Raw genomic sequence first — 22,148 nt, forward strand, 5'->3', positions numbered from 1 at the left:
TGCGCATGCTCCCCGGATTGTGGGGCCCCGGTGCATGGCTTGGATGCAGCGGTGCGCATGTGCAGGGCGGCCCAGCGCCCCACAGGGGCGGGGCACCAGGAGCTCGTGCGGCCGGCGGACCCGCCCACCGTCTCGCGGCCTTAGGACCCGTGCGCGTGCGCACAGCGGGCTCCTGCGCGTGCGCACAGGGAGCGGAAGGGTGGGCTGGCGCGCGCACGAGGCCGGGCGGGCAGCGGAAGCGGGCGCTGGGAACGGGGGCGGGCGCGCGTGTGGCGGGCGCGCGGGCTGCGCGTGTGTTGGGGGGGCGGCCGGCCGAAGCTGAGCGGGCGCGCGCGCGAGGCTTTTCCCCGGGCTTGGCCGCGGCGGCGGCGGCTTCTTTGTTTCGAGAGGAGAAGCGAGACGCCCACTCTGTCCCCGACCCCTCGTGGAGGGCTGGGGGCGGCGCCAGGAAGGCTGCGGCGCCGGTACCTCTGGGTAAGGAACGGAGACGCCCGGGTGGGACGAGGCGCCCGGCCGGGGCTGGGCCAGGACGGTTTGAATGGAGCCGAGGCGCCGGGAGGGGGAGGGGGCAGCCGGGCGACCCGAGCGGGGTCGGGGTACGGCGGCGCCCGAGGGTCAAGAAGCCCAGCGCGCGGCTCAGGCCGCTGTGCAGCGAGACAGCGGCCGCCGCCGGCCTCCGTGGCTGTCGAGGCGGGGGGCCCTGGGCCTCGTGGAGGCCGCGCGCGCGTTCTCGTGAGATCTTGGGACAAAGCTCCCTCCCGTTGGCGTTCCAGAGATCCAGATCCCCCCACTCTGGTTTCTGTGACCCCAACTTTCAACAATGGCCGGGTGTCGTGGGCTCTTCTGGCCTCTTTGTAATGGGTGCGATCCTAATGCGCTGTGGTCGGGCGTCGGAGCAACGTTTTACCGCAGATAGTGATGATGTTCAGTGTAGCTTGGACGCAGTCGTGAACCCTTTTCGCTCCCAAGACATCACCTTTTTTTTTTTTTTGATAAATTTCATTATTGCAGATTTTGAAGGAAATGTAAACAATTCCTTCCATTCCTTGCAGGTAGTGACTTTGAAACATTTGCCTAAAAAGTGAAAGATGGCAGGGAGCGTTTGATCACAGCGGCATTGTTTTTCTTTCGAGTCCCTTGGCCCTTCCCAGTTTTCCAGATAGGGCTTTTTATTTTAAAACATCGAAGCGAATGTTTCGTGCGGGTCCGAAGGCATCGGCCTGATGCCTTCCCCACTTCCAGCGACTCCGGCTGCTTCTAGGGAATTGGAAACAAGTTTAGTTTGAATTGACAGACTGGCTTTGAGTTTGATGCCCTGCGCTGGCTGTCACTTAGCTCTGTGGCCTTAGGCAAAGTCGCTTAATGTCTCCGAAGTCCTAGGTTTCCTCCTTTGTACAAGGGAACTGCTTTCACAGAGGGTTGGGGAAAACTGGGCAAATAGTTCCTGCATCATCTTTATTGTGATTTTGGAGATAGGATCTCATATAACCAAGGCTGACCTCCAACTTCTTATGCAGCCCAGGCTGGCCTTGAATTCCTCATCTTCCTGCCTCCACTTCTCAAGAGCTGTGGAATAGGGGTCTCCAGCCAGACTTCCTGCACTGTTACTGACTGGTCCACCAGATAGTTGAATCCCTACTGTGTGTCACATGTCTTACAGGGGAATAGGCTGCAAACGTATTCATTTATGAAGTGTTTGTTTTGTTTTGGTTTCGCTGTGTAGCCCTGGCTGTCCTGGAACTCTGTGTATCTGGCTGGCCTCAAACTCACACATATCTGCCTGCCTCTGCCTCCTGAATGCTGAAATGAAAGGCATGCATCACCACACCCTGTGGGCCCACTCGTGTGGTTTTTTGTTTTGTTTGTTTGTTTTTGGAGACAGGGTTTCAACAGTCCTGGCTGGCCTTAAACTTGCTCTGTAGACCCACTGGCCTCTGCCTCCTGACTGCTGGAATTAAAGGCCTGTACCACCGCCACCCGGCTCGTGATTTTTTTTTTTTTAAATTAAACGTTTCAATTCCTTATTAGTGTGTGGAGGTGAGAGGACAGCTGGTTGGTGTCGGGTCTCCCCTTCTATGGATTCCTGGCATTGAACTCAGATCGTCCGTTTACTGTTGAGCCGTTTTTCCTACCCCAGTCCTCTAAGTGTCTTTGATTTTTGTGGTATTGGGGACCAAACATGACCCTGTACATGTTAGGCAAGTGTGATACCCCCACCGAACCACTTAGCCAGCAAGCATTATTTTTATGAATGTGGATGGCCTTTTCTTCTCCTTTTTTGTTTTTTTTATTGTTAATGGGTTTTGTTGGGCTTGGAACCCAGAGTTTTGTGCATGAGGTATATCCCCAACCCCTTGGTCTGCCATTTAATCCTCACAACCTACCCTGTAGAGGGACAGAGTGGTTGCACAAGGGAGCAGTGGTAGGCATAAGTCAGGGAGGCTGCATGGAAGAGGAACCTTCCCTGAAAATTGGGGAGGGTGTGTCCCCTCCATGGTGCCAGCAGACTGCTGCTCTGTCAGTCTGCAGCATTGCAAGTTGGAAGCAGAGAGTAGTGGAGGAAAGCAGGGTCCTTGGGAGGGGGAACTTCGGGGTGAGGTGATTGGTAACAAGATCCAAAGCAATAATCATGTGTTACTGCTGTTGGGTTTTCTGAGGACTCTGAACTTTCCAGGACGGTGCTTTCCTAGCCCCAGAAGTCACTGCTTCAAAAGTGATGAGAAGTCGCTCAAGTCTGGGGTCCTGATTTGGTGGTTTGTTTGTAGGGAGTGAAGGGTGTTGCTTCTTTCCTTGAACTTAAAGAATTGTTTTGTAGGCTGGAGAGTTGATTCAGTGGTTACGTACTTGTTGCTTAGGACCTAGGTTCAATTCCCAGCACCCATGTGGAAGGTCACCACCTCCTAGGGCACCAAGCTCGAATGCGGTGATACATGCAGGCAAAACACTCACACACATACAATAAAAAAATCTAAAAAACAGATTGTTTAATTTTGTGTGATATGTGTAGAGGTTGGGACAACTTTGAGGAGCCTGTTTTCTCCTACCATGTGGGTCCTGGGGATTGAATTCCAGGTCATACTGGCTGCCAGTTCTTCAGAACTCTAATTCATATGCAGCCCCATAAGTGCTGGCGCCCAACCTGTGAAACATGACCCGGTGCTACCCTACCTGGTGATGGGCTTCAGGGAAATGACATGGGAATCTGCTAACTAAACGGTAGTTGCGGACATTATTTGTTTTTTGTTTTTTGTTTTTTAATTTTCTATCCATTTATTTATTTAATTACACTCATGATATTCATTAATTACACTCATGATATTAATTACATTTGTGGTATTTATTGATTATATTCGCAGTATTCATTCAGTAACTATATTTATGATATTAATTACATTAATTGTATTGATTTATTACATTCATGATATTATGTCCTAATACTACTGTCCATCTGTGGAGCTTTTCCATCACACAAAACAGATTCTGTACTTAGGAAGTCATTGCTCTATCTATATTCCTTTCTTCTCCATCTTGAGATAACATCTAATCTTTTTGTCTCTATGAATTTGTATATTCTGTAGTATTTGTCCCTTTTTTGAATGTAAAAACATTTTATGCACAACTACAGGAGAAATAATACTCGCTAGCCTGAACATGAAAACAGGTTATAATTTAAAAGTCCAGGGTTATTTTAAACAGTAAAAGATTTTCTCTGTAGAAAATATTAAAAAATGATAACATTTCCCAATAAGCCCTTTTAAGCCAAATGATAGCTGAATTATACATATAAATATTGATTAGATTCTGGGATACAGAAGAAACCTATCTTTATCTGTTCAGAGTGCTATGTTTTACTTGTTCTGTAAGTAAAATTCCTATTCATCTTTCCCTTCACCGTTTGATTTACGGCAGACATTTTTCTATAGGCTAATCCATAATCTAAGACGATTTTAGCCTCCCCTCCTGAAAGTATGGCCAGCTTTTTTTTATTTGTTTGGTTTTTTTCAAAGTGTTTTTCTTATTTATTTATTTATTCATTTATTTATTATGTAGACAATGTTCTGCCTGCATATATGTCTACAGGCCAGAAGAGGGCACCAGGTCTCATTACAGATGGTTGTGAGCCACCATGTGGTTGCTGGGGATTGAATTTAGGATCTCTGGAAGAACAGCCAGTGTTCTTAACCTTTCAGAGACAGGGTTTCTCTGTGTAGCTTTGGAGCCTGTCCTGGAACTCATTCTGTAGACCAGGCTGGCGTCGAACTCACAGAGATCCGTCTGCCTCTGCCTCCTGAGTGCTGGGATTAAAGGTGTACCCCACCACCGCCCGGCAACATTCTTAAAACTTTGTTATTTTTTATGTATATGAGTATTTTGCCTGAATGTATGTCTGTGTATCACGTGCATGCCTGGTGCCTGCCAGGTCAGGAGAGGTTTTTCGATCTTCTAGAACTGGAGTCAACAAGTGGTTGCGAGCTGCCATGTGGGTGCTGGGAGTTGAAACTTGGGTCTTCTGCAAAAACAAGTGCTCTTAACCACCAAGCCAACTTTTTTTTTTTTTTTTTTTTTTTTTGGTTTTTCGAGACAGGGTTTCTCTGTGTGGCTTTGCACCTTTCCTGAAACTCATTTGGTAGCCCAGGCTGGCCTTGAACTCACAGGGATCTGCCTGCCTCTGCCTCCCGAGTGCTGGGATTAAAGGCGTGCGCCACCACCGCCCAGCTTTTTTTTTTTTTTTTTTTTTTTTTTTTTGAGACAGGGTTTTCTCTGTGTAGTTTTGGTGCGTGTCCTGGATCTCGCTCTGTAGACCAGGCTGACCTCAAATTCACAGAGGTCGGCCTGGCTCTGCCTCCTGAGTGCTGGGATTAAAGGCGTGCACCACCACTGCCCGGTGTGAGCTGTCTTTTTAGCACCTCTCTGTGAGGGTGTTTGGTGTTCATGTGGTGGTGTGAGGTGAGTTCTGCACGTTCCTAGGAGTGGTTGCTTATGCGTATGTGGGTATGGGCAGCCTTAGTCAACTGTGCTGGATTGTACAGTCATCCAGTATCCCTGAACCTGTATGTTCGCCCTATTGGATACACCCTGTATATTTTCTTTGCATGCTTTTTTTTTTTTTTTGGTTTTTCGAGACAGGGTTTCTCTGTGTAGCTTTGCTCCTTTCCTGGGACTCACTTGGTAGCCCAGGCTGGCCTCGAACTCATAGAGATCCACCTGGCTCTGCCTCCCGAGTGCTGGGATTAAAGGCGTGCGCCACCACCGCCCGGCTTCTTTGCATGCTTTTAATATTAGCACTTGACCAGCACTTGATAGGCAGAAAACAGGCTGATCTATGAGTTCAAAGCCAGCCAAGGATACATGGTGAGACCCAGTCTCAAAAAAGAAAGGAAGAAAAGGGAGGCGGGGGTGGGGGTGGGGGTGGGGGTGGGGTGACTAATGCGTGTATCATTAGGAAAGTAATAAATATTCATCATTATGTCCCAAAATTATTTTGTGTGTAGCCTAGTGCTGCAGGAAATGTTTTATAGGTTTTTGAATGCAGGGTGGGTAGCTCTATGCCATCATTGGATCTATGGTGGAAGGTGTTGCTGTGGCCACTAAGCTTTTTTTGTTTGAGAGCAGCACCCAGCTGATACACCCATGTTCATCTGCAAATTATTTGCCTATTTTCACCACTCTTAGTGGCCCCTCAAAACATTGAGAGGCAACCCTAGATTACTTCATGCAGTAACTTTTGTTGGATGTGGGACGGTAGAGGGAGTCAATATTCTGGGTGGGTGTGTGGTGAGGTCGTCTTCCAGTGAAGGCACCAATGTGCAAAGGGCCCGTCTTCACCCAGGGCTCTGATGACAGTGCTTGGGGTGGCTTCTGGTTATGACAGTCAGAAATGAGATGTCAGTACCTAGTACCTGAAATAGAGTAAGTCCTCTGGTGTGTCAGCTGATTTGGTTCCAGTCACTGGGCCTACCACGCATAGACTGTTGTCCCCTTAACAACCTATAATAAGATTGGGTGTGGTGTTGCACACCTTTAATCCCAGCACTAGGGAGGAGGCGGCAGGGGATATCTTTGAGTCTAGCCTGGTCTACATATTGAGTTTCAGGACTACATAGAGACTCTCTTAAAAAACAAACAAAAGCACAAAACAAAAACAGAAAAACTGGACAGACTATCATGAATGGTGCCCATTGGTTGGAGTAGTACAAGAAGTAACAGTCACTCATTTGCCATTCACCAAGCTGGCTGTGGTAGTTTATGCTTGTAATCTGAGATTTAGAGGCAAGAGGATTGCAGAGAGCATGGGTTATCCTTGGCTACATAACGAGTGCCAGTCAGCAGGAGCTACAAGCAAAACCCTGTCTTAAAGAACAAATAAGGGGCCAGGCATGGTGGTGCCTTTAATCCCAGCCCTCAAGAGGCAGAGGCAGGTAGATCTCTAAGAGCTTGAGGCCAACCTGGTCTACAGACTGAGTTCCAGGACTGCCAGAGCTACACAGAGAAACCCTGTCTTGAAAACAAATAAAACAACGGCAACAAAAACAAATAAGGGAGGGGAAAAAAGAATCCTAGTAAATAGGTCTGCATGGAGTGTCCACAGCAGGCCCTCCAGGGAGGAGTGGGGAGTAGGCAGGGGCTCTGCTTCTCATTGAACCCCCAGCTTCTTACTTCCAAAGCGGGCAGTAGTGATGCCTGACTGTAGAATTGTTACAGAGACTAAACACCAACAAAATTACAACTGTAAAACCTAGAGTTGTACTCTCGGGAGGCAGAGCCAGGAGGATCTCTGTGAGTTCGAGGCCAGCCTGGGCTACCGAGTGAGTTCAGGACAGGCACAAAGCTACACAGAGAAACCCTGTCTCGAAAAACCAAACCAACAACAACAACTTAGAGTTGTGCTAAACAGTAGGGTACAGGCTGGGGACATAGTGCAGTGGCAGAGGCTTCCCTAGCCCTAGAAGTCCCGGGATCTAGTGTCTGGAGGTTGTGAGCCGCTTGATATGGGTGCTGGGCTTGAACTCGGAGCCCCCTGCAAGAGCAGGAAGTGCTCTTAACTTTTGAACCATTTCTCCAGCCCACAGCTGAACACTTAAAATACTTACTATTTGTAGTTCTATCAAGAACTGTGTTTTTATAGACATTTTTTGGTTGTCAATGTTTTCTGGGGTGTCTTTTTTTTTTTTTTTTTGGTTTCTTTCACGACAGGGTTTCTCTGTAGTTTTGGAGCCTGTCCTGGAAGTGTCGTTAATTTTTGTAAGTTTATTTTGTGTGTGCACATGCAAAAGGAGAGGAGGGCATCACTCTGCCTTTCCATTGTGGGAAACAAGACCATCACTCTGTCAAACTCAAGAAATTACTGGAAGTGAAACATTTCGTAATATAGTTTTTTTTTTTTTTTTTTTTTTTCAGAAAGGGATGCCAGCATAGAGAATAGGCAAAAATGTCTGGCATGTTGATTTGGTGCAAGATGGTTTTGTTTGGACTTACTTAGATCAGACTGGCCTTAAGCTCACAGAGTTTCACCTGCCTCTGCCTCCTGAGTGCAACATAACACCCAGCTCTCAAGACTTGTTTGTTTGTGTAATTTGTTTTTTTGGAGACAAGGTTTGTCGCTGCAGTCCTGGCTGCCTTGGAACTCACTTTGTAGACCAGGCTGACCTGAACTCACAGAGATCCACTTGCCTCTGCCCTCCTAGTGATGGGATAAAAGGGGTGAGCCGCCACCACCACCTGGCAGATTTGGCATCAGATCCCATGGTACTGCAGTTACAGACAGTTGTGAGTTGCCATGTGGGTGCTGGGAATTAACCTCTGGAGAGCTGTTCGTGTACTTAACTGCTGAGCCAGCTCTCCAGCAACTACTAGGGATTTGAATGTGTTTCATTCTTGCATAGCAAGTACTCCTAGCCCAAGTCATCTCCTTGACTCCTAATTTGTACAGTTATTTCTGTTTCTAGATATCATCCCATGCCTGAAGTGGAGCTGGCAAAGATGCTCTCTCACTCTGTAGGCTAGTGGGCTGCTCTGCCTAGATCATGTATTTTTTTTTTTTGTCTCTTGTTCTGTTATCCAGCTAGTTGGCAAAACTCCTATTTTGCCTTTATGATAAAAAAATTAATACTTGTAATTCTGCCATTCAGCTTTGTGAAGGAGAGAATGTGTTTGGTGATGTAGCTTTACTTGCTGACTTTAGGACAGTCTTTTGTAGCCCACGCTGACCGCAAACTCAGTGTGTCTGAAGGTGAGCTTGAACTGCTGCCAGATATTCCCAGCTGTTTACTATTTAAAAATCTTTAATTTCAGGCTGGAGAGATGGCTCAATGGTTAAGAGGACTGGCTGCTCTTCCAGAGGTCCTGAGTTCAATTCCTGACAACCACATGATGTCTCACAACCATCTGTGATCAGATCTGGCACCCCCTTCTGGCATGTAGGCATACATGCAGGCAGAACACTATACATAATAATAAGTAAATCTTTAAAAAAAAAACTTTAATTTCTTTCTTTTTTCACATCTATTTATTTTGTATGTGTTTATGCAATAGTCAGGTTAGGAAGTTAGAGGTCAACTTTTAGGAACAGGTTCTCTCTTTAATCAAGTGAGTTCTGAGGTTCAAATTTAGGTCATTGGGTTAAGTGGCAAGTGTCCTGACTTAGTGTTTCTATTGCTGCAATGAAACATCGTGACTAAAAGCAAGTTGGGGAGGTAAGGGTTTATTTGGCTTAAACTTCCATATCTCTGTTCATCATCAAAGAAGTCAGGACAGGATCTCAAACAGGACACAAACCTAGAAGCATGAGCTGATGCAGAGGCCTTGGAGGGGTGCTACTTACTGGCTTGCTTGTCATGGCTTGTTCAGCCTGCTTATAGAACCCAGGACCACCATCCTAGGGATGGCACCACCCACTATGGGCTGCCCCCCCAATCAATCACTAAGAAAATGCCTTACAGCCAGGTCTTATGAAGGCATTTTCTCAATTCAGGTTCCTTCCTTTCAGATAACTCTTATTTTTGTTTAAATTAGTTTTTTTTGTTGGTGTTTTGCCATGAGTGTTATCCCCTAGAATGGGAGTTACAGATACTTTTGATCTGCTATGTGGGTGCTGGGATTTGAACCTGGGTCCTCTGGAAGAACAGTCAGTTCTTTTAACCTCTGAGCCATCTCTCCAGCCCCAGATAACTCTTATTATGTGTCTAGTTGACATGAGACCAGCCAGCACATGCCCTTAACCTCGGAGCCATCTTGCTTATTCCTATTTATTTATTCTGATTTTTCTTTTCTTTCTTTTTTTTTTTTTTTAATTTCAATTACTTTATTAAGAGTTATTGATTTTCTTGCCAGGCATGCTGGCATATGCCTGCAATCCCAGTCCTTGGCAGGAGGAGGCAAGAAAATTAAGAATTCAAGGCTAGCCTTTGGCTATATAGTGAGTTCCAGGAGTTCCAGGCCAGCCTGGGCTATATGAGACCATGTCTCAAACAAACAAAACCCTAAAACCAAAACCAAACTAAAGGAGAACAGCAAAGCTGTAGGAGAAACAGGGCAAGGTGGCTGAGTAGGTAAAGGTGCTTGCTCTGCATGCTTTAGAGATCTGAGTTCAGTTCTTGGGACCCATGTAAAAGTGGAAGAAGAGCTGCTACTTCCTGTCCCTCTGACCTCCACACTTACACTATGTAATATTTGTCCACATGCTATTATACACACACCACATACAACAAATAAATAAATGCTAAAAAATGTATACAAGGCAGGGGGAGTTACTGAGCCTCTTGCCAGAGCTCTATGGGTCAACTGGATTTTTCTTTCCATTAACTGAGTCTTCATGTCCTTTGCCCTTTCACCTCCACGCTGAATTGTTGTTGGTTCTTTTTTTTTTTTTTTTTTTTTTTTTTTGAGTAAAACTGAAATTTATTAGCCACAGTTGTCCTAGGGACCTCCATGCTATATATATATATATATATATCTCCTCTATGGTTCTATGGGTTGTGGTCTGATTGTTCTTTATTTTATATCTAGAATCCACCTATGAGTGAGTATATACCATAACTGTCTTTCTGGGTTTGGGTTACCTCACTCAGGATGATTTTTTCTAGTTCCATCCATTTGCCTGCAAATTTCATGCTTTCATTGTTTTTCTCTGCTGAGTAGTACTCCATTGTGTATATGTACCACATTTTTTTCATCCATTCTTCCGTTGATGGGCATCTAGGTTGTTTCCAGGTTCTGGCTATTACAAATAGTGCTGCTATAAACATAGCTGAGCATGTATCTTTATGGTATGAATCAGCATTCCTTGGGTATATGCCCAAGAGTGGGATGGCTGGGTCTTGAGGTAGTTCGATTCCTAATTTTCTGAGAAACCGCCATACTGATTTCCACAGTGGTTGTACAAGTTTACATTCCCACCAACAGTGGAGGAGTGTTCCCTTTGCTCCACATCCTCTCCAACATTGGTTGTCATTGGTGTTTTTGATCTTAGCCATTCTAACAGGTGTAAGGTGGTATCTCAGAGTAGTTTTGATTTGCATTTCTCTGATGATTAAGGATGTTGAGCATTTCTTTAAATGTCTTTCAGCCATTTGTAGTTCTTGTTTTGTGAATTCTGTTTAGCTCTTTAGCCCATTTTTTAATTGGACTGTTCAGTATTTTGATGTCTAGTTTCTTGAGTTCTTTATATATTGTGGAGATCAATCCTCTGTCAGATGTGGGGTTGGTGAAGATCTTTTCCCATTCTGTTGGCTGTCTTTTTGTCTTATAGACTGTGTCTTTTGCCCTGCAAAAGCTTCTCAGTTTCGAGAGGTCCCATTTATTAATTGTTGTGCTCAGGGTCTGTGCTGTTGGTGTTTTATTTAGGAAATGGTCTCCGGTGCCAATGCGTTCAAGAGTGCTTCCTATTTTCTTTTCTATTAAGTTTAGTGTAACTGGATTTATGTTTAGGTCTTTGATCCACTTGGACTTGAGTTTTGTGCATGGTGTTTTTTGTAATCTTTTACATATTGACATCCAGTTATGCCAGCACCATTTGTTGAAGATACTTTCTTTGTTCCATTGTATAGTTTTGTCTCCTTTGTCAAAAACCAGGTGTTCATATGTGCATGGATTAATGTCAGGGTCTTCAATTCGATTCCATTGGTCCGTATGTCGGTTTTTATACCAGTACCAAGCTGTTTTTATTACTATAGCTCTATAGTAGAGTTTGAGGTCAGGGATGGTGATGCCTCCAAGGGTTGCTTTATCATATAGGATTCTTTTAGCTATCCTGGGTCTTTTGTTTTTCCATATAAAGTGGAGTATTTTTCTTTCCAAGTCTGTGAAGAATTGTGTTGGGATTTTGATGGGGATTGCATTGAATCTGTATATCACTTTTGGTAAGATTGCCATTTTTACTATGTTAATCCTACCTATCCATGAGCATGGGAGATGCTTCCATTTTCTGATATCTTCAATTTCTTTCTTTCCAAGTAAGTCTAAGAAGTCTTAAGTTGTAGTCTTAAGTCCAAGAAGTCTTAAGTTGTAGTACTAGACCCTCTGTGGTCTAGTGACTAGGATTCTGAGCTTTCATAAGCTGTAGCATTGAAAAACACTTGAGAGTTTAGTGGGGTTTGTTTTGTTTTGAACGAAGAATTTGGGACTGTGATCTGGCTTAGGGGTGGAGCATTTGCCTAGTATGTATCAAGCCCTAGGATCTATCTTACACACACATTCATGCACACATAAAGTCTATAGGGAGGAGAGAGTCTGGAGAGATGGAGAGATGGTTAAGACTACTGGCTGCTCTTCCAGAGGACCCAGGCTCCATTCCCAGCACACACATGGTGGTTCACAACAGTCTGTAACTTCAGTTCCAGGAGTTCTATGCCTCCTTCTGTCCTCTGGGCACTGCACATAGGAATTACACAGACATCCATGCAGACAAAACACCCACATATTAAAATAAAACAATTAACAAAAATGGAAAAAAATGTGAAACTATTCTTTGATTTTTACCTGTTACTTAACAAAATGTCCCCAGAGTTCAGTCACCCTTCTCATAAACACAAGCATAAATAAATAAATAAATAAATAAATAAATAAATAAATAAATAAATGTGTCAGATCCCCTGTAACTGGAGTCACAAACAGCTGCAAGCTACCATGTGGGTGCTGAGAATTGAACCCATGTTCTGTGGAAGAGCAGCCGGTGCTCTCAACCCCTGAGCCATCTCTGCAGCCTCCATGAATTAATTTTTAAGAAAGGGCTGGAGAGATGGCCCTGCAGGAGAGTGTGTGCCGCTCTTGTAGAGTATAGTTGTGTGGTGGCTACACGAGTGTGTGGGTTCATTCAGATCTGTGGAATGAAGACACAGGCATCTTAAGAATGAAATGAGCCTGTCATGGCTGCAGGGGGGTCCAGCCTCCAAGGACTGAAGCACTAACCCTTTGTCTAGGGCATATTTATTTACTCCATTTTACAGTTTAGATAGTTAATCTCTGTACCTTTAAAGCAACCCAAAAGGAGCTCCCAGAGACCAAATGCCAGGTGCAAATTACTTAATTTATCAGGTACCACGGTTTTCCAGGTTTCCTGGACCAAGTTTTGCATAGGCCTTTGATCCTTGGAGTACTCTGATCCTTGACTCTTAAACAAGATTCACATAGGGCGATAAGAGAAACAAAAGGTAAGAGGAACAAAAGGTGTGTGCTCCAACAAAGGAAGGATTAGAGCTAGGGGCTGCTCTCTGGACCAGGCCAGGAGCTCAGCAGGAATGTCACCACAGTAGATGATCAGAGTTTGGTTCCCAGCACCCACATTGGGTGTCCCATAACCACCTGTAGCTCCAGCTCCAGGAGGATCTGTTATCTTTGATTTCCTTGGACTCTGGTGCTCATGTGCTTGTGGTTGCAGGTGCCTGTGGAGGCCAGAAGAGGACATGAGTCAGATCCTCTGCCTGGACCTGGAGTTAGAGGTAGCCTGAGCTCTCCTGCATGGGTGCTGGGGAGTGAACCGATATATGCTCTTCACTGCCGAACTCTCTTTAGACCAAATTGGATTGGTGATATGATTCAGTGGTGGAGTGATTGCTTAGCATATTTGATCCTGGGTTCAGTCAGTAGCACTATACACTTAAACCAGAAGGGATGTTTAAAAGCTCTGAGTGTGCTGGGTGGTAGCAGCAGCAGCAGCAGCAGCAGCAGCAGCACACACACACCTTTAATCCCAGCACTCTGGAGGCAGAGGCAGGCGGATCTCTTTAGTTCGAGGCCATCTTGGTCTACAGAGCGAGATCCAGGACAGGCACCAAAACTACACAGAGAAGCCCTGTCTCAAAAAAACAGAAACAAGGGCTGGAGAAATGGCTCAGAGGTTAAGAACACTGGCTGTTCTTCCAGAGGTTCTGAGTTCAATTCCCAGCACCCACATGGTGGCTCACAACCATCTGTAATGAGATCTGGCTCCCTCTTCTGGCCTGCAGGGACACATGCAAACAGAACACTGTATACGTAGTAAATAAATGAATCTTAAAAAAAGACCAAAAAAAAAAAACAAACCCAAAAAGCTCTGAGTGAAAGTGGCAGTATTATCTGGGATATGTCACGGTCCTGTCAGTCAAGTCCAAGAGATCTTGCTGATGTCATCTCTTAGAGGAAGTGCTAAAGCTCATTAAAGTAACTAGTGTTTTTTTTTTTCCCCCTCGAGACAAGGTTTCTCTGTGTAGCTTTGGCGACTTTCCTGGAACTCACTCTAGCCCAGGCTAGCCTTAAACTCACTGAGATCCTCCTGCCTCTGCCTCCCGAGTGCTGGGATTAAAGGCGTGCTCCACTAGTAACTAGTGGTTTTGATGTTTGCTGTGTGACATCAAAGCTGCTCCTGTGAAGTGTTGTGTTTGTGGAGTGGAAGGAAGGCATGTGAGTTAGGGGATGAGTGGCAGGGCCAAGTATCTGGCTTTGTCTGGGGGTTGCATAAAAAGGAGGGGACCCGCCGGGCGGTGGTGGCGCACGCCTTTAATCCCAGCACTTGGGAGGCAGAGCCAGGCGGATCTCTGTGAGTTCGAGGCCAGCCTGGGCTACCAAGTGAGTTCCAGGAAAAGGCGCAAAGCTACACAGAGAAACCCTGTCTCGAAAAACCAAAAAAAAAAAAAAAAACAAAACAAAAAGGAGGGGACCCTCATTGGCTTCCCACCAGGAAGGCACTATGTGTAGAAATAAGCAAGTGGATGTTAGCAGACACAGACCATCCCTGACCCTTCCTGTCCTTTGCACCCCAAACTGAGTTCTAGAGCTTATGAAATAAACTCATTATGTGCCTGAGACTGACCTTGAACACCTGCCTTTGCTTCCTAGGTGCTAGGATGACAGGTGTGGGATTTTTGGGTAGGAGTAGGGACTATTTAGTTCTTATTATGTATTCTAGTTAGCCTGGTACTTGAAATGAAGCTCATGTTAGCCTTGGTGTTGGAGTCCTGCCTCACTCTCCCAAGTACTAGGGTTATAGGTGTGTGCCTCTCTGTGCTCAGCTTTTGTTGCATGTGTTCACCATTCAATATATGGCAAAGTTGCTGAGGATGTAGCTTGGTTTGTAGCATGCTTGCTTGGCATATATGAAGTCCTGGGGTCCATCTCAAGCACTCTATAAACAAGCATGGTAGTCCATGCCTGTGACCCCAGCACTTGGGAGGTGGAGGCAGGAGGATCAAAAGTACAAGGTGAAGCAGGGTGTGGTGGTGATTGCCTTTAATCCCAGCACTCAGAAGTAAAGATTGGCGGAGATAGATAAGCTGGAGGCCAGCCTATCTACATAGTTCCCGGCCAGCTAGTGCTACCTAGTGAGACTGTTTCAGAAACACAGAAGCCTCAGATCCAGCAATAGAAAAACAAGCAGCAGGTGCCCATTTTTAACAGTGGTGGCTCCTTGTCAGTTTTAGTTGTTTGGCCCGCTAGTTATGCCTCACTGGCTCAGGAAGCAGGTGGCTGCATGACAGTTGCTGCATCACCTGTGACAGTAGGAGGTGTCAGGGACATCTGATGTGTCTCTTGTCGGTCCTGAAAGTCTCAGGAGAGTTGTACTGTGGGCCTCTCACTGCCTTTGAGGTTGAATCTGGAATCCAAGCGGCTAAGTGTGATGCTGATGGTAGTCATTGCTGTCCCCCCCCCAAAAAAAAAAAAAACCCACCAAAACCCCAACATCAACAAAAGAGTATGTGTCACCATGCCTAGACTCACTTCATTTTTGTACTGACAAGGCCAGTTAAGGACCTGGTCTGTAGGTGGACATTTCTTTCCTGCCTGCTAGTTCCCAAGTAACCAACACGGAGTCTTTGTTTGTTTGTGTTTTGAGACAGGATTTCTCTGTGTAGTTTTGGTGCCTGTCCTGGATCTCGCTCTGTAGAGCTGGCCTTGAACTTACAGAGATCCACCTGGCTCTGCCTCCTGAGTGCTGGGATTAAAGGCGTGCGCCACCACCTGGCAACACAGAGTCTTAATATTAACTATAAATGCTTGACCAATAGTTCAGGCTTGTGGCTAGCTAACTCTTACATTTAAGTTAACCCATATTTCTTCTCTACGCTCTGCCATGTGGCTTGGTACCTTTTCTTAGTATGGCATGCTCATCTCTCTTCTTACTGCGTCTGCTGGCTACTCCTGATCCTGCCCTTCTTAATCCCAGCATCCTTTGTTTGGTTGTCCTGCCTATACTTCCTACCTGGCTACTGGCCAGTCAGTTCTTTATTAACCAAGGAGAGTAATATATATTCACAGTGTACAGAAGGATTATTCCACAGCACTGGTCCTCAAGAGTCACGGTCCCTGAGAGGAACCCTTGGCTCCTCCCGCCTTCCTTTTACCAGTTGTTTTATGTGAGGACAAGCCATAGGCCTTGATCGTGCCTTTGCTCGGAAGTATGGAGGGGACTAGATGCTGGTTAGAGCTCACTGATTTTGTGTGTGTTTATCTTTCTTTCTGTCTGTGTGTCTGTCTGTCTCTATGACCTTCCTGAATAAGAGAACAGATGACTCCTCACAGATAAAGGACATTTGAGAGATGCCCCAGTCTCCCGGGACCTATTTGATCTTGGATGCAAGGGGAGGATATTTTCCCTCTGACCACATTAGTGTAGTCTCTAAGTGTGGTTATTGATCACACCCAGAAGGTCAGATTCACCAGTCTGTTACTTTAATCTACCATGTGGTATTTAGATAAAACTGGGACAAGACCCAAAACCACTTGCCCTGGATGGCTTGAAACTTGTTATGTAGACCAGAGATCCTTTACCTCCCTATTGCTGGGGAGATGAACCTGCACAATCATGTCCTGCTTTCTGATCTGATTTCTCTTATGTATAGTGTTTTCTTCAAAAGGAATGGAACAGAGGTTTGGACAGGGCCTGCAAGGTGGGGCACTGTGAGCTGGATGGTTCTGACTGGCCTGTGGGCCCTTCTTTGCTGTTCTTGACCTACTGAACCTATGTCCTAGATCCCAGGATAACCAGGTTTTCTTTCCAGCAGCTGACCACTGCCTGCTGCTCCTGTGAAGATGTCTACTCCAGACCCACCCCTGGGTGGGACTCCTCGGCCTGGCCCTTCCCCAGGTCCTGGCCCCTCACCTGGTGCAATGTTGGGCCCTAGCCCTGGCCCCTCACCAGGCTCTGCCCACAGCATGATGGGGCCCAGCCCAGGACCTCCTTCGGCTGGACACCCCATGCCCACCCAGGGGCCTGGAGGTTATCCTCAGGACAACATGCACCAAATGCACAAGGTAGGCATGCTATGCTCTCATTTAGTACTCTGTTCCTGAGACTTGCTTGGGTCCTCAGTGTTCCATACCAGGCTGCAGGAGCCTCCCTAGACTAGAGAGGACAGGTCTAGGTCTGCTCCTGTGAACAAAGGAATCAGGCTGAGCAGCCACCCCACTCCTACATTTCCCAGGGAACAGTGAATTTCCTTGGGAACAGTGTGCCAAGGCTTTCTTTTGTTAATCAAGGAATTCCCAAATTCCTCCAAGGAGGCTTCTCTGGCTGCACTGCTGGCCTGCATACTTGAAGCAGTGCTGATTGCTCAATCTGTTCCTGAACTTACACTCTGGACTGCCATCTTCCCACTTTGTAAATTCGTCAGCGTTGCTTTTGCCAGCAAGGCTACCAGTTAGCTCTATTGTCCTGCGGTCTTGGTCCTCCTCTAGAGCTGGCTGAGAGTGATGTCGTTGTCGTTGGTCTGGGCCTGTGGAGGCTGGGGTGTGAGAAGCTGTAGTTGGAGGCTGCAGTAGGCTTCACCAGAGTGGTATTGTCAGCTGCTCTGCCTCCCTGCAGGGTTGTCCTTGTGTTTGCTTATACTCCTCTGCAAGCTCCCTGGTCTGGGCTGTGTCCCCCATCCTCAAGTGAGGAAGGCCCTCACTTGCCTGTCTCACCCCTGTCTGGATTGTCTTGTGTGCCAGCTGTGCTCTGCTTCCAAGATAACCCTTCTCTGGCTCCCTAGTCCTGTTCTGCCATCTCAGTACAGCATTTGCTCTGCCCTTGTCCTCCTGTGAAGGAAGCTGAGGGTCACATGCACAAGCCCACCTTCTGGTTTATAGCCTCTTTGAGCGTATCAGCCACATGCCCTCCACCTGTATCCCTTCTCCCACCATTGCTCACACATCCCACTGCCCCTGAGGTGCCTGGTGGATATCTGCCATGTAACCAGGAACCTGCTAGGTACTGGGATCCTGGATGACAGTACCTCAGCTACAGAGCTTCTGTACTGGGGACAAGGCTCTTGCTCAGCATGAACAGTCTTGGGAGCCTGCACACACCTGTGGCCCCACAGGAAGCTGCCCCCGCTCCCCATGCCCCTGTCCCAGCTCCCTTTGTTAAGGCTGTATTGAGCCGTGTCTTTGGCACTCTGCTTCATCACATGTTATGCTTGTTAACTCGGCCTAATTCACAGAAGGCCCTTAAGCAGTGTCTCTCTCACCAGCCACTGTAGCCATTGCCCTGGAAGGCATGCCCACTCCCAAAGGCGCCATGCGCCAGCCTCCCCTCCACATGCAAGGATCCTGTTTTATTGTGCTCTGGCTCAGTGGCAGGACAGTGAGGTATCTGGTATCTTACTGTTGTCCAGTCTTTGTGTGCAGATTTTTTTGCATGTCCCTTTGATATTCGTCTCCAAGGATGAGGACTTTAGCCCTAGGTTTGTGACCAGTCACCTTCGGACAGGGAGCAAGGGGCCAGGACATTCCTCCTGGGAGCTGTGGTACGAGTCCTTTCCTTGTGGGTTCTCACTAGCCCAAAAGACAGCTCTATACCTCTGCTGCCCATTGCCTAAGTAGTCACCTTCGCCAGAAGCTTGATTTTGTGCCTCTGTCCTGACACCCAGAAGCTGTGGTGTCTGTGCCTCAGAGCTAGCCTTCTGGCTGCCTTGGGTAGACCTCTGTATGGTCTTCCTGGTTGTACTATGTTCGGCTGCCTCTTCTTGCTGTACTTGACTGACCTGTGTCCTTGCATATCTCATAGCCTATGGAGTCCATGCATGAGAAGGGAATGCCTGATGACCCACGATACAACCAGATGAAAGGGATGGGCATGCGGTCAGGGGCCCACACAGGTATGGGACCCCCACCTAGTCCCATGGACCAGCATTCCCAAGGTACGGTCTATCCTGGGTCACTTTCTGCCTCATGTTGTTCGTGCACCTGGAGCCCAAAGTCTCCTTTCTTCGTGGGGGTTCTGAGGGCAGCTAGGACAGCTGACTGGGGCCTCCTGATGAGGGGTGGCTGGTGTTCTGTACAGCCCTCTTGCCTTGGAGTAGTCCTGGAAGACTGAACTGGTGGGACAGAGATGCTGATCAGCACGGTGTTTGAGGTCAGGCTCAGCATGGTGGGGCCTGAGGGCTAGAAACTGCAGTGGAGCCTCAGCACCTTGGCTTAGACAAGCTGGGTTTTCTACATGAGGAGATTGATGTAGTAGATGACTTGTGGAGTCCTTCCTGTCACCGGGGGCAGCAAGCAAGGTGCTAGATCTTGGGACCTCCCAGGAAAGACAGTGGGGAGGTGTACTTGACTGAAGGGCAGGTCTCACTTTTTGCATTGATCATCTGTACCATCCTGAAACATCCAAGCTCCTGTCCACATGGGCTGTTGGGCTGGGGCTGTGTCTTAGTGCCTGCTCTCTGGGTGCTTCTTGTTTGACTTAGAGTGGTTGCTATGTCTGGGGATGCTGGGTGGTGTGGGTGTAGCTTAGCAGTCATAGATATATATATGTGCTGCCAAGTGACCACTGAATTAGTCTTCTTTCCCTACAGGTTACCCCTCACCCCTGGGTGGCTCTGAACATGCCTCCAGTCCTGTCCCAGCCAGCGGCCCATCTTCAGGCCCCCAGATGTCCTCTGGGCCAGGGGGGGCCCCATTAGATGGTTCTGACCCCCAGGCCTTGGGGCAGCAAAACCGAGGCCCAACTCCATTTAATCAGAACCAGCTGCATCAACTCAGAGCTCAGATAATGGCCTATAAGATGTTGGCCAGAGGCCAACCATTGCCTGACCACCTGCAGATGGCCGTGCAAGGCAAACGTCCGATGCCTGGAATGCAGCAGCAGATGCCAACACTACCTCCACCCTCAGTATCTGCCACAGGACCTGGCCCTGGCTCTGGCCCTGGTCCTGGCCCAGGTCCAGGACCAGCCCCTCCAAATTACAGTAGGCCCCATGGTAAGGCCTACATCCCTGCCCCTGGGTCATAGTGGCAGGCAGCCCTGGCTCCCAGATGGTGGTTATGGATGGGGTTATGTCGATAAATGTTTTTTATCCTTCTTTTTGTCTTACTTGTGGTGGGTGTATGTGTTCCTTGAGTTGACACGAGCAAAGGCCAGCAGGTTTGAACACAGTGACATTTATGGTGCTTTGTTTCCTTTGAATGTAGGTATGGGAGGGCCAAACATGCCTCCCCCAGGACCCTCAGGTGTGCCCCCCGGGATGCCTGGTCAGCCCCCTGGAGGGCCTCCCAAGCCATGGCCTGAAGGTGAGTTTCTTTTCTCTTGGTGGCATGCCTTACCTCCTGTCATGAGTCTGAGCAGTGATGGACCCCAGAGATTGGGCTACATTTCTTTACCCCAGAAGAAGCCTTGGGCTTTTCTGTGAGGTTCAGCTGGGGTTAGCAGAGTACTTCCTATCCTTGTCCTGTGGGTGGGGATTGTTCTGCAGTCTCCTTACACTAGTCAGCAGAGGAGGAAGGCAGGGAATGTGTCTACTATGGGCCTCAAGGAGAATGGCTGGCTATAACTGTGACCGCAGACACGCTTGCTCAGGACTGGGTACTTCCAAGCTTACGGGACAAGGGTGTCCAGCATGGTTTCCTTCTCTCTAGAGAGCAATCCCAGTGGAGGTAGGTACCTCTGCTGATTGTGTGTGGCCTTGGTCCTGCCATCTCTGAAGTGTCTCTGGAAAGTAGTTGGTTATTTCAAGTTCTAAGTTTGGGTTGGGACAGTGGACCCTGCCTGCTCTCTTGGGGTCTGAGGTGGACCATTGTATATTAAAACCTGGTTTGTTTGGATGTGGAATAGAGTCATTTTCTTCATCTGAGAGGGAAACTATCCAAGACCCTCAGTGGATACCTGACGTGCAAATATCAGCAAACCCCACATACACTGTCTGTTTTCTTTATACACTGTTTGTGAGGAAGTTTCTTTCATTCAGCAAACAAAGTAACGAGCTAAACAATCAAACACATCAGACATGATCGAGCAAGCAGGAACGTGCTCAGGACAGTGTGCACTGTACCTGCCTCTGTGATAGTGCTGCAAGGAAGCGGTGAACGATTCAGAGGTAGAATTTGGGTGTGGTTATTCACAACAGCATGCCGTTGGAACCTAGCAGTTGTTTATTCCATTTTTTTTCCATTTAATTTTTTTAGACTACCATTGACCAAGGGTAATAGAAATGGCAGAGATGAAGCTGCTAAAGGGAAGCAGTGCACTGCTTTAGAGGAAAGACAGGGACATGTGTCCCTGTGAAGCCAAGCACAGAAAAACCAAACACTGCGTGGTTAGGTCTGAGGTTGTGGGAGCCCAGCAAGGAGACTGGCTCCCACATTTTATGACAGGGTACTCTGGAAGACAGAGGGATAAGAAATATTAGATAGAAGGATAGAGGGGAGAGAAACAGATAGAAACACAGGATAGCCTCGGGAGGGCCTGGATCAATATCCACCGGCCCCTCCTGTTTTTTCTAAAGGGCTATTTATAGGAATGCCAAGGGGTAGATCAAAAGACCTCCCCTAGCTCAGCCAAGTGTAGACCCTTCCAATCACTTAGTAACCATGCACATGGTCAAGCAGTCCTCTAATGTAGCTCTGCTGGGTAAAGCAAGCTCAGCTCTCACTAGGAAACCTTTGTGGGCCTTCACATGAGGTGTGGGAGAACTGCGCTGGAGGATGGGAATGTCTGTGTTCTGGTCTGGGTGAGAAGTGGGAGGGCTGGAAGGGCAGTCCTGTGGCCCCAGAGTTCAAGGAGCATATCCCGCTTGCCTCTCCAGGACCCATGGCCAATGCTGCTGCCCCCACAAGCACCCCACAGAAGCTGATTCCCCCCCAACCAACAGGCCGCCCTTCACCTGCACCTCCTGCTGTCCCACCTGCTGCCTCACCTGTGATGCCACCGCAAACACAGTCCCCAGGGCAGCCGGCTCAGCCTGCTCCATTGGTGCCCCTGCACCAGAAGCAGAGCCGCATCACCCCCATCCAGAAGCCTCGGGGCCTGGACCCTGTGGAGATCCTGCAGGAGCGAGAGTATAGGTGAGCACCCAAGTGCTACCCTGCCAGTGCTGATTGCCAGGTGTCAGGGATGGTTTCACCTCTCTCTTAGGCTCGTTCCTGTCCCAGAGCCTTTGCGCAGGCTGTGCACATCTTGTGGCCATCCAGGCCTCACTGCTGAGTGAGGTACATGGTCCGGCTCCCTTTCTGCCTTGCACTTGGTGCTCAGGCGTGGCTGCCAGTGCTTACCGCTTTATTCCTTTAGAGCCGTTCTTCTGTGAGACAGGGAGCCACAAGAGAAAGGGGCAACATTTGGGTCCTGTTCAGTGCTAAGACTCCATGAGAAAACTGCCCTGGTGCATAGTAGGTGCTCTGTAGATAAGTATGAGAAGATAGAGTAGGGACTTTCCCCACCTAGGGTTACCGGGAGAGGGGTAGCATCTCCTTAACCTGTAGACACAACA

At 47.7% G+C, this 22,148-nt stretch overlaps 1 protein-coding gene across 12 annotated transcripts in view; it reads left to right on the top strand.

Annotated features, from left to right (window-relative positions):
- The first annotated feature begins 244 nt into the window (after positions 1 to 244).
- Smarca4 (SWI/SNF related BAF chromatin remodeling complex subunit ATPase 4) overlaps positions 245 to 22,148 on the top strand; it is a 94,007-nt gene continuing 72,103 nt past the window's right edge. For 10 of the 12 annotated variants that reach the window (XM_042280512.2, XM_076575862.1, XM_076575858.1 and 7 more), the window contains exons 1-6: positions 245 to 474; positions 16,473 to 16,722; positions 18,455 to 18,587; positions 19,242 to 19,646; positions 19,858 to 19,956; positions 21,468 to 21,726. In XM_042280512.2, coding sequence (XP_042136446.1) covers positions 16,501 to 16,722; positions 18,455 to 18,587; positions 19,242 to 19,646; positions 19,858 to 19,956; positions 21,468 to 21,726 — 1,118 coding nt within the window. In that variant the 5' untranslated portion in view covers positions 245 to 474; positions 16,473 to 16,500. Of the gene's footprint in view, positions 475 to 16,469; positions 16,723 to 18,454; positions 18,588 to 19,241; positions 19,647 to 19,857; positions 19,957 to 21,467; positions 21,727 to 22,148 lie in introns of all 12 variants that reach the window. The other 2 variants (XM_076575859.1, XM_076575865.1) reach the window with 1 other exon arrangement.

This window comes from Peromyscus maniculatus, chromosome 7 (assembly GCF_049852395.1).
Source record: "Peromyscus maniculatus bairdii isolate BWxNUB_F1_BW_parent chromosome 7, HU_Pman_BW_mat_3.1, whole genome shotgun sequence".
NCBI lineage: Eukaryota > Metazoa > Chordata > Mammalia > Rodentia > Cricetidae > Peromyscus > Peromyscus maniculatus.